The sequence below is a fragment of the Musca domestica genome, unplaced genomic scaffold, assembly GCF_030504385.1.
Source record: "Musca domestica strain aabys unplaced genomic scaffold, Musca_domestica.polishedcontigs.V.1.1 12, whole genome shotgun sequence".
Classification (NCBI taxonomy): domain Eukaryota; kingdom Metazoa; phylum Arthropoda; class Insecta; order Diptera; family Muscidae; genus Musca; species Musca domestica.
In genome coordinates this window covers 1516089-1528810 of record NW_026712155.1, presented here as the reverse complement: position 1 = coordinate 1528810, position 12722 = coordinate 1516089, and the positions used below count along the sequence as shown (strand labels likewise).

Sequence of the window (12722 nt, the reverse complement as noted above, 5' to 3'; positions counted from 1 at the left end):
AGCATATTAAATTACAAAGTTGAAGATTTTCCTCTTTTCTCTTTGCGACTTGCGACTATGTAGTGATGCCGATTGGGATCCAAACATGGGTTGGTTTTATATTCAGTCTATCCGTTAAACAATCACGTCCCAATTCACATCCCTAGTATTTATGTATAAATAAATTGGCCCTATTCCTCTAAGAGCTGGGAATGAACTCAACACTTGTATTGAACAAGAAAAAAACAAATAATTATACCGATTAGTTCAACTACGGATTATCCTCACATGGCAAATGTTTCTTTGTTTAATTTCACTATTTTTCTTTTCTTCTCTTTTTTCTTCTTCTTCTTCGTGTATATTTCAGCCTTGGTAAGCGTTATGCACATTCTACTTTGGATTGTGATCTGGCTATGCCTGACCATTAAGCGTAAATGGAGTTTCAAATTACCACCATTGGATGCATATTCCATCATTGGAAAGGCTACCACACAGCCTCTGCTAATGCATAATCGTGGCAGTTTAACAAATACCACAACCGCCAGCTTGAACAATTCCACTAATTTGGGTGGCAACACATCATCAATCGGAACGGGCGACAGCAGTGGAGGTGGCGGTGAACACAAAATAAATGGTTCGGAGCATGGTGGTGGCGGAGGTGTTGGTTGTGGCAGTCGCATGACCAATACACCCAGTGCAGATGGCCTGAACGACAGCATGGCTGCCGAAGATATCTATTGGCCGAAACTGCAGCCAAGTTCACCAAAGTTAAAAGTTACATTCAATGAAGTTACGAGTACGTGTGACGATGATAATCATCATCATCGACTAATTGCTGGTGACCATCACCAACAAAACGATGGCAAGCGGTAAAAAATCGTTTTTTAGCCCACACATCAATCACAAAAACGTTCATGTTCTTCAATGGTTCACTTTACTGTTAGAGTTCGGCTGCTGCTTAGCGGCAGTCTAGTGAATACAAATGAACGAGTTCCTAGTTTGGTCTTTTTTGATTTTGTTTCGATTTGATTTGAAATGTCTCCTGTTTCCTTTTTGTTTTGTTGTTAAATATAAATAACACCGATTAACATGTTTATAACCTCAGTGCACGATTTGTTAATAATTATTTGTTTTTTTTTAATTTAATTTGTTGTTTTGAATTATCCACCCTTCCACAATCCAACCACAACACCAGTGCACATCGGCCTAATGGAATAACATATTATTGTTTTAATCCATATTCAAATACCAATATCTTATAGTTTACTCGTTACTTAACCCACCGCCCTCTGTTGGTGGGTATCATTTTGTGTGTATCATCATAGCATCCATTCATTTATACATCCGCCAAAGCAATCCATTCCAAGAGAACTTTTAGATGAAGATGAATTACTGTTTGACGCAAATTGAAAAAGATAATGGATTTAGCACCAACAAATTATTGTTCTTGTTGTTGTTGAGAAACTATTTTTGTTCCGCTTGTCGCCTGTTTATTGTTATTTAATTTTTATTTGTCTTATTAAACTCAATTGTATATATCTACATACATACATTTCATTACTTAGATTATCTAATTACTTGTCTGCCACCTACTAACAAAATAGATTCGAACCATTTAACCGAACTAACAATTTAAAATAAGCCAGTAACCCAAAGAAAAATCAAATCTATTTATACTTCCAGATGAATTATTAAATTAAGTTTGGGGTGCCATTACTCCATTGTCAGTTCTAATGTTGTGACAACAACAAGTCACAATATCCACCGTGACTAGATGTGACAGATGCGAAGAGATTCGCGTGTTATTTTAACCGAAGCCAAAAAAGCCACATGTGAACAGTAATAGTGACACTTGTTTTATCAAAGGCAAACCATCTTCGGTTATGTTTGACATGTATTGAGCAAGTCGTATCGTCAATTCCTAAAGACCAAGTCGAAGACACAGTAAGATCCTCAATGTGGAGCGGTAGTTACGTACGTGGAAGCTTGTACCATGATTCCGAGCGCCAACTATTTCAAGTTCCTAGGAGAAACTTTCGATATCCGGTTAAGGCGTCGGGTTACATCACAATTATCTGTGATAAGATCAGAAGTGCTACCAAGGATTACAAGTAGTTCACAGGCTTTTTAGACTCTTATAAGCCAATAGATTAGTCGGTGGTGAGCTAGGCGGCACTTCTGTGACGCTGTGTATGGATAGGGATCCCCGCGGAGACCTACTAGAAAAGGCCTTTTTGATATGAACAGAGAGAGTGTTACAACTATTTAAAATAGGGTATCATTGGAGCAGAAGAACAAAGAAGCGCTGCATCGCTTTATATGGCAAGCGAAATCTATGCAACTAATAGTTGGGGGTGATAGTAGAGGTGATTTATTAACTGGTGTAGTCAAGTTCTCATGCTAATTTAGAATCAAAAAATAATATGGATAGCAATTTGTCACTAGCTGTGTCCAAAACCAACATTGCAGCGGAAAAATCCAAGTTGTAATAAAAGACTTTTGCAAAAAATGTAAAAATAGATTTTTGATTTTTCTAGGTTACTGCTTACCCCACATATTTAAGACGTTCATCCATTTTCTTTCATCATCCAACTAGAACTTGTGTAGAAACATTGTTTCAGTGTCCTAGTTGATTGTAGAGATGTTCTCAAAGTAGATGCAAACACGTTGAGGAATTCGTTTAAATAACTAATACACACCTATTTGCTTTGCAGCAATACGGCCCGTGGAACCGCGTTATGTTTTGCCAGTGCTACGGGGGAAATTGATGACGGAGAATATGCGACACTAAGATCTGCTCCGCCAGCCAATGCGATGGGAGGTGGTGCAACAGTGGGCAACACCATTGGCTGTGGCATCTCTTCGAAGGCTCCACCGGCTGGCGGTGTTAGCGTTTTACGCCTAAGCGAGTATGAAGAATTACCACCACCGCCACAACATTTGATCTCATCAATGGTAACAACCGGCGGCCATACATCAACATCTATGAATTCCCACAGAGATTATGTCAATTGTCCGAATAGTGGTAGCAACGGCATGCTAGGAGACGATAACATCTCAGAGGAGGGCAAACTCCTGGCCTGTGTGAGGGATGACAGTGTAACATATGCTTCGACAAGAGACTTGGAGCCGCCTCTTCCGCCACCACCACCCATAGCGGACAGGGCCCCACACGCCATACCTGAGATTTCTTCTCCGGAGCATCTAGTCAGTCCATTGGCACCTGTGACGGTTACTGTCCATGCAAATGAAGCTCATGTAAGTATTCCAAAATATTTTGAGTATTTTGTTTATTGTAATTTGAATATTTTGCAGATAACATCAAGTTCCACACCTCGCTGTTTACGCCGTGCTGATTCGGGTGTTCCTCAGGAAGCCTTAACACCGCGCAGTGACACCACATCAATGGGCACAGAAAGTACAACTTCACCACCCGATCGAGCTCCTTCCGAATCGTCAAGTGGCGTCCACTCTGCCGAAGAACGAGAAGTAGAAGTTGTTATAAGGCCACGTCCCGCCTGTAAGCCACCTGCCAAGCCCCCACAGCCCGCTATACAAGAGGAGCCTTACGGCCGTTGCACTAATATGCGCATGTCCAGCTTCGCCAGCGGAGGTGCCAATGCCAATAGTGCTACTCTGCCACCACAACGCTCACAGCCAGAACAAAAATTCGATTACTCGCAACATTGCAGTACCATGCCGCTGCCGTCGAATGGACACTTCTCCCATCCGCAGTCACAACAATCGCAATCGGCCGTGTATGCCACATCCGCCCACTGCATGACCCAATCACTGAATGCCGGTTCCAATATGACCTCATTCAAAACACCCCTATATGCCAATTCGGGAGTGGCCATGTCTGGTCATAACAATACCGCCCATTGCTATCAGGACCAGTCGGCGCCACCACCCCCACCTCCACAGCATCCGTCACAAGTGACGCATACCACACTGCCCAATGGCGTACGCTACTCCAATCCCAATATTCTAAGACGTCTGCCGTATGTAAAAGGTGCTGAATCGCCATATGGTCACCTGGGATTGGGAGCAGGTCATCATGCTTTTTCCAAAAACGGCTATGAAAACACCCTCTTAAATTCAACCATACCAGAAGACCGTGACTCTGCCAACTATTCAATGACCTCCGACCAGGATTGTCTTTATGCCACAGCCAATCCACTGCATTAAATCCAGCGAGGCCTATGCTAAAGCCCATAGACCGGCCGCCGACGAACACCCGTGTAAATGTTCCAAAAAGAAAACAAAAACACATTTTCCGTTTGTTTTTGTTCTTGTACTCCTACAACGTATAACTATAGTATTCATATGCGTACATACATACAATTAAACATCTAACTACTCTAATTGACAAAGATAATGGCATGGAAACATGTTGACTATTTCCCCCCAAAATTGAATCTACATACCTAACTTGCATACATTGCATACATATAAATCTAATCTATACCATTGCATACGCTTGCGTAAATCATACAGTGTATGATTTATGTACATACATACTTATAAAAAAATAAAAAGCATTTCACTAATCACCCAACTCCTCTAGAACGCTCATCCAAAAAAAAAAAAAACGTTTTTTGCGTCATTCGTCAACCTAATTTCGTGCAAATCATACCCCCACCCCCAAATACGCTCATATCATTATATAGCAATATATAATAAGTATGAAACCCTCAATGCTTGATAATCTCATCGCGTAGATAGCTCTAATGCGAGTTTAACCTTAACATAATCGATGGTTTGGACCACTCACACACACACACACAAATGTTCGTGCATACATGCATCCATATGCAAGGCAAGTTTGGTTCTGGTTCCGTTTCACTTGCGTACCAAGTTCAAGTTGATATTTCGCCACGATTTACTCTCCTATTCTTTTCATTCAATCCTTCGTACAGACAAATACGGTCTGGAGTATGTGCCTTCTTCTTCTGTGTAACAATCAGAAGTTCTGTGATTTACCAAAAAAGAAAATTGCAAATATTTAAGAAATTATTAGCTCCAGAACACAAACAACAACAACATTGGACACATTTTCAATATATCATATAGAAAATAAGATTAAAAGTTATTGTTAGAAAATAATCCAACATAGGATCTAGTCTGAAGCTATTTCAATGTATGTATGGCTTCTACGAGCGCGGGTATGTGTGTGTATACATTTGTCCTTCATCGAAAACCTACATGATAAGTAAAGTTAATACAAAATGTGATTGGTTTAGTCTAATATACAATATATTTAAAAAATACTTTTACACAAAATGCGCACAATATTTACCATGTTTCGCTTTTTAGAACAAATAGGTTTGCCTCATTGTTTTCATTTGTTCTTAGGAAGCATTTTGATAGTTTTATTTCTATAAATCCACGGTTAATGATTTCTTCAACGTTCGACATTTATTGCGTTTCAGAAAACCTACTTCAAGTTTGGTATAGACTTTTTTTTCGAAATTCATCAAATGTGTATGTACATATTGCGTTCCCACTCAAAACTAAACCCAATCATTATTGGAACAAAATAGTTTTGCTTAGTATTTTCCTTTCAATCACCTGCATAACAAAGCAATAAATATTTTTCGAATAAAGTTGACATCTAACGTACATACATAACTATTTATCACAAAGGCTAAAATATTTACTAGGTTTAATGTCTTATAGAATAACAACAAATTGGAATACAATTGCAAAACAAAACAAAAAAAAAAAAAAACCTTCACGGGAATGGTACCAAAATCATAAATAAATGTTATGCCTATAAAATCTATAATAATTATAAAAATAAAAATTATACGCATAAATATATTTATTAAAATTATGTTTTAAGAAATATTTTATCATAATAATTATTTGAAAAATTTGCTAACTTTTATACATACAATCATATACATACATACATATATACACTACACTTTCGGTATATGGAGAAGAAAATAAACTCGATCTTTGATACATTGGTTCAATTTTAAAATGTAAACAGACAATTTTGGACAAATAGACAACCACTCTGGCCGATCTACCGACTGTGGACTTAATATAAAAAAAATGTAAAACACAATCATCGTTTTGAAATTGATTTTTATACAATTTGTTTTGAAGAGATTCACCACAAATATATGTACCCACGAATGATAAATATACATCATATCACTTTTATACAAACATGCAACAAAGCCAATGAAACAAACAGAGAGATACAATAATACATAATGAAAAAATACAAGAAAAAATAAATAAATTTTATCATAATTAAAAAACATTTTTTTTTTATTTTTGTTTGCATAAATCGCTAACTCGATATTCCCCAGTTTAACCTTAACATAATCGATGATTTGGACCACTCACACACACACACACAAATGTTCGTGCATACATGCATCCATATGCAAGGCAAGTTTGGTTCTGGTTCCGTTTCACTTGCGTACCAAGTTCAAGTTGATATTTCGTCACGATTTACTCTCCTATTCTTTTCATTCAATCCTTCGTACAGACAAATACGGTCTGGAGTATGTGCCTTCTTCTTCTGTGTAACAATCAGAAGTTCTGTGATTTAACAAAAAAGAAAATTGCAAATATTTAAGAAATTATTAGCTCCAGAACACAAACAACAACAACATTGGACACATTTTCAATATATCATATAGAAAATAAGATTAAAAGTTATTGTTAGAAAATAATCCAACATAGGATCTAGTCTGAAGCTATTTCAATGTATGTATGGCTTCTACGAGCGCGGGTATGTGTGTGTATACATTTGTCCTTCATCGAAAACCTACATGATAAGTAAAGTTAATACAAAATGTGATTGGTTTAGTCTAATATACAATATATTTAAAAAATACTTTTACACAAAATGCGCACAATATTTACCATGTTTCGCTTTTTAGAACAAATAGGTTTGCCTCATTGTTTTCATTTGTTCTTAGGAAGCATTTTGATAGTTTTATTTCTATAAATCCACGGTTAATGATTTCTTCAACGTTCGACATTTATTGCGTTCCAGAAAACCTACTTCAAGTTTGGTATAGACTTTTTTTTCGAAATTCATCAAATGTGTATGTACATATTGCGTTCCCACTCAAATCTAAACCCAATCATTATTGGAACAAAATAGTTTTGCTTAGTATTTTCCTTTCAATCACCTGCATAACAAAGCAATAAATATTTTTCGAATAAAGTTGACATCTAACGTACATACATAACTATTTATCACAAAGGCTAAAATATTTACTAGGTTTAATGTCTTATAGAATAACAACAAATTGGAATACAATTGCAAAACAAAACAAAAAAAAAAAAAACCTTCACGGGAATGGTACCAAAATCATAAATAAATGTTATGCCTATAAAATCTATAATAATTATAAAAATAAAAATTATACGCATAAATATATTTATTAAAATTATGTTTTAAGAAATATTTTATCATAATAATTATTTGAAAAATTTGCTAACTTTTATACATACAATCATATACATACATACATATATACACTACACTTTCGGTATATGGAGAAGAAAATAAACTCGATCTTTGATACATTGGTTCAATTTTAAAATGTAAACAGACAATTTTGGACAAATAGACAACCACTCTGGCCGATCTACCGACTGTGGACTTAATATAAAAAAAATGTAAAACACAATCATCGTTTTGAAATTGATTTTTATACAATTTGTTTTGAAGAGATTCACCACAAATATATGTACCCACGAATGATAAATATACATCATATCACTTTTATACAAACATGCAACAAAGCCAATGAAACAAACAGAGAGATACAATAATACATAATGAAAAAATACAAGAAAAAATAAATAAATTTTATCATAATTAAAAAACATTTTTTTTTTATTTTTGTTTGCATAAATCGCTAACTCGATATTCCCCAGAATAATATTTGTATTTTTCATTTTTTAGATCTTTTTTTCATATCTTCTGCAAAGGCAGAAGAAATGCATATTTTATAGAAAGTGGAGAGTGTATCCGTTTCGATTTTGTGCGACATCAGGTCAGATCAGCAAATATACAATATATGTGCCCATCCCCAGAAAGAGGAAACTCTTTTCTCCCAGCTTCTTATGAAGCGAAGAGGGCATCCATCACCAAACCCCACCAGTCATAAAAGTCTGAAGAAAGCTTTTGAAACCTAAAATCATTTATAGATTTCATTGTCCGAATGTTCGCAACTGATCTTAAATTTATACATTTAGAAGGGATATATCCAGACCACTTACTCTGCACTTAAATTGTGCATCGCAGGCGTTTTAATAATTACGATTGTACTTTAGTTGCCTATAGCAGCTTTTCTATCGGATATTCAACAAAATGTTTAAAATAAGTGTGTAAAAAAAATTGGACATTGAAGAATAATATATGTTTAAATCCGTCACGATTTTTCATTTGACATCTAAAGGATGTATTTTACCTAAATTTTTGACCAGAAAAATACTTATTTTCTTTGACAGTTTTCACAAATTTTCTTATTAAATAAAAAATGCATTTGGATGTAGCATTTTACCATCATTTCCATTCCTCCTCTAAATATTTGCTTAGAATAAAATATATCCAAAATCATCTTATATGGCATTGCACATCTTCACACCATACTACGCCCATTGTTCGGACAAAATGTGCTACTACATTTGAAATTCACAAATGCTTCGCATCACCTCATCATAATTAGTGTCAAAGGAACAGATCACAGTCTATCGTCATATTTCACCCAACAAGTAATCAATCACCCACCCTACCACTGACAAACACACACATATCCATATGTAAGTAAGTAAGAAAATTAAAGTTATTTAAAGACAAACATTTATCTCGTGTTATTGGAAAAAATTTGAAAAGACTGAGGACTAAAATCGTCAAAGAGGAACGCTTCTTAACGAACGACCGATGACCGACCGACCGATTACTATAATGCTAAATACCTACATACATATAAAAAAGCTGAATCGATATCTTGGCTCAATAATGTTAAACTTTTGTATACAATTTTCGAAATATTGAAATGAAATAATAACCGTAACAATAACAATTTAAGTATTATGCAAATTTTGCCCCGTATTGTATCATAGGCTTCAGTAAACTAAAATCTAACATAACACCCACACCCTTTGAAAATTAAAACACAACAACACACATAACTACTTGGTAAAATAATATGTTTCAAAAACATTCTTTTGAAGCAAGATCCCTTTTTAAAAGTATTTATAAATGTTCTTTTATTTTATGCAAACACAGTTTTATAACAACTACCACTACATACAGACAAATATAGCAAAATAAAATATTATGAGGTAAATAAAAAGTACCACCGCTTTATGTAAAACCCACGCCAATTGTTTACCTTCTTTCGTTCGGTTTTTCGGCAAATGATTGAATGCGACTCGGGCGTCGACCTACTCGGCAAGGTAAGTTTACTCTCTTTAACATTTCAAGATCATCGATCATGTTATGGCATTGATCTAAGTTGATTCGTAATTGTGAAAAAAAAAACAGAAATTTTGACTTTACTCATTAACATTTTGGTCAAGATTACCATCTATACAATTAAGAAATTCTGTAAAGTTATATGTTCGGGCGAAAATATCAAGTAAGCAAGTTTTAAAAATATGTATTTCTTTATTTCCATTTCGACTGTATTCAATTTGAATCCATACTCATTTAAAATATTTGCAATTGAAAACCTTCTCGAAAGAGAAAACAAACACATAAATCAGAAAACCTTCGAGTTTTTTTTTTTTTTGGAAAAGAACTTATCAATGAAACGAAACTTAGTGTCCAAAAAATTGTGTTGCAAAATTGTATCGATGGAGAATTTATTTTTGTACTGATAGACCAATTAAAAATAATAACACTTCAGCCTTTTATTCACTCCAAGCCGTAATGCAAAAAACCAGATCAAGAGGCAAAACGGACATCAAAATTATAGGAGGAATCACATGGACGAATTTGCTGGGCATCAACTTTTTTGAAAATCCTTTTTTTTGTTTATTTTTTTTTAAACGGAAATATATTTATCGGCACTGTGGCATGAAAACTTGGAAATTTTTAATGTATTTTGTAAAAATTACTACCTATCTGAAATATTACGAAATATCAAAATATATCTTATAAATTTTCAATTAAAAGTATACGTCTTGACAGCAAAAATAGTGGGATTTTCTAACTCTTTTTTGGGTAACCGACAAAAATCTTCAGAATAAAAATGATTATAATTTCAATAATTAACGAATTTTTTCGGTAAGTTAGTGACCAAAATAAAGTAGCCGCTATATTCTAGAATACAGGTGGTCACATCGACATCGCTACTTGGACAATGAACTGTCAAACCGATTTTGGAATTAACAATTTTGAATGAAAAATAATAGGAATTTTTAAATATCGTTTAAAATTCATATCAGAACAGCGTCCCATTTGCGTCGTATAAGAAAACATATAAAAATCTTCTTATGTTTGACAAAACATTTTAAAAATTTTTGACATATCAATGTTCCCAAGCGTTGGTGCATCTACCTGCATTCTTCTACCATGGTCCTACCCATAGCAACAGTGCTGTGAACATTTATTTATTTTATATATATATATTTTGCGTTTTAATATCTTAAAGAGAATCGCCCTACAGATAGGCTTGCTATGTCGTCTGATGAATGCAAATCGATTGTACGCAACAACAAATTGCGATTGCTCGAAATGTTCTGGTTTTGTTCAATTGAAGTTCGAAATAGTACATTTTGTACTGTATGAAATAAATTATTTTAAAACTAAATACGTGTACAGTACCGGAAACATACTGTGCCATACAGTACTCCGTTCGATGTATTAAAATACAACCATGCATGCAAGAAGAAGCGAAGCAACGGTAACAAATATTTTCAGATAGTTTTGTTATCGAAAATTCCAACAACCCCTGTTTGGCCAAAAGTTTGTGCAAGTTTTCAAGTTGTGCTAGAGGAATTCATTTCGTAGAAATAAAATGTTTCAAGAACTTCATTGTCTTATAGTTAATACATTGCAAGAGAATCGGTGAAGCTGTGTCCGGTTAAGCAAGCTGAAAAAATTCGGATACCCCCCAGAAAGAACCTAACTAACCCAATAGAATTTAGTGTAATAGACATACGGACGGACGGACGGTGAAAAAATCGATAAAATCAAGGGGTATGTTAAGAGGCAAATAGACAACAATCCACCATATACCACATGTTTCTATATTGAATAAACAAATTAAAACTTATTATTATTGTTGTTGTAGTGGTTATCCAGCAGCCGGAGGAGGTTTCGAAAGGAATATACTATGAACCCATAATCAGAATCTGATTTGTTGAAAGAAAACAGGAAAAAACAGGGCCATAAAAATGTCCGAAAACTTGGAGTTGCGTCAATTTGTGGACGGACCCATCGTTCCGATAGTCTCCAATCGTTGGTTCGTACGCATGAAGAATAAACTAAATTGTCCCTATTTGGGCATCATTCTGGCCACATTGTCTTCGTTATTCTTCTCCCTCTGTTCTGTGATAGTAAAGGGGCTTGTGGATGTAAATCCCATGGAATTAGCTTCCTTTAGGTGAGTAGTTGCTTTGGCACTTTGCATGTCCGTCACTGACTAGAAACTATTTTAGGTTTATTGGCGTCCTCTTACCGGCCATACCCATATTAGTTTACACCAAGCAACCAGTATTCCCGGAAGGCAAACGCGTCATACTCTTGCTTCGATGTTTTATGGGCACCACGGGTCTGATGTTAAGTTTTTATGCTTTTCGAAACATGCCTTTAGCGGATGCCAGCGTTATAATATTCTCCACACCGGTGTTTGTGGCCATATTTGCCCGAGTGTTTCTGAAGGAGCAATGCAGTTTTTTCAACATAGTTACTATCGTACTGACACTGGTGGGAGTGGTGTTGATTACACGGCCGCCATTTGTCTTCGGCGATTCACCAGCAGCCTTGGAGGCGGAACGGTATGAGGGAAAACACTATGATATTTGGGGTCCAGTTGCAGCCATATCATCCACACTGTTTGGTGCCAATGTATACATATTACTAAGGGCCCTAAAAGGCCTACACTTTTCAGTCATTATGACCAACTTTGGGGCCTTTGCTCTCATATACACATTAATCGTCTGCGGATCGATTGGAGCCATTTGCTGGCCGGCTTGCGGCCGCGACCGATGGTTGGTCGTCGTCTTGGGCATTTTTAGTTTCTTGGGTCAAATCCTTTTGACCGTGTCGCTACAACTTGAGCAAGCGGGACCCGTTGCAATTGCTCGTTGTGCAGATATTGTATTCGCCTTTATTTGGCAAATGATGTTCTTCGGCGAGACGCCTACTGGCTATTCACTGCTGGGGGCTTTCCTAGTTGTAAGTTCGGTTATATTGACAGCTCTTAAGAAGTGGGCGCTGTCACTACCCCGAGAATCTACAGTAAGGAAACGACTGCGTTTTTTAATCTTCGATTAAGTAGAAACAAAAACCCCAACCTATCCATAATGACACATTAACCATTTCCAACTTAACCAATTAAGCGCATTGTGGTTTCTCTCATCTCTTGTAGTTATTAATAGCAAATTAATAAAACCATATGATAAAAAAAATCTTCATTGTTCGTAAGATATTATTTTAATCCGATTCATAGCTGACTATAAATGCGGCCAAAGCAAAATAATTTAGTGAATGTAGTCAGGTCAGAATAGGACAAATGCATCGGCAGCGAGAC

At 35.7% G+C, this 12722-nt stretch overlaps 2 protein-coding genes across 4 annotated transcripts in view; both read left to right on the top strand.

The window, feature by feature from the left end:
* Positions 1-9342, top strand: part of LOC101891768 (protein tincar) — a 51769-nt gene extending 42427 nt beyond the window's left edge. Inside the window, exons 6-8 of the mRNA XM_011295341.3 lie at positions 347-848; positions 2694-3237; positions 3295-9342. Of these exons, the coding sequence (XP_011293643.1) occupies positions 347-848; positions 2694-3237; positions 3295-4167 (1919 nt within the window). The 3' untranslated portion in view covers positions 4168-9342. The remainder of the gene's footprint in view (positions 1-346; positions 849-2693; positions 3238-3294) is intronic.
* Positions 9343-9819: 477 nt separating this feature from the next.
* Positions 9820-12600, top strand: LOC101889077 (solute carrier family 35 member G1). 3 transcript variants are annotated; one of them, XM_011295340.3, is made up of 3 exons: positions 9820-11167; positions 11276-11573; positions 11629-12600. In XM_011295340.3, the coding sequence occupies exons 2-3, from the start codon at positions 11365-11367 to the stop codon at positions 12464-12466; spliced, it is 1047 nt and encodes a 348-aa protein (XP_011293642.1). In that variant the 5' UTR covers positions 9820-11167; positions 11276-11364; the 3' UTR covers positions 12467-12600. The 3 variants fall into 3 exon arrangements, with proteins under 3 accessions (XP_011293642.1, XP_005186197.1, XP_011293641.1); XM_005186140.4 differs by having other exon boundaries at positions 11262-11573; XM_011295339.3 differs by having other exon boundaries at positions 9821-11167; positions 11273-11573.
* The last annotated feature ends 122 nt before the right edge of the window (positions 12601-12722 follow it).

What these genes read in the sequence shown, in the direction of transcription:
- LOC101889077 (XM_011295340.3), top strand. Translation starts at nt 11,365, where the DNA reads ATGTCCGAAAACTTGGAGTTGCGTCAATTTGTGGACGGACCCATCGTT. An exon ending in ATGGAATTAGCTTCCTTTAG is followed by an intron (nt 11,574 to 11,628) that starts GTGAGTAGTTGC and finishes AAACTATTTTAG; the next exon opens with GTTTATTGGCGTCCTCTTAC.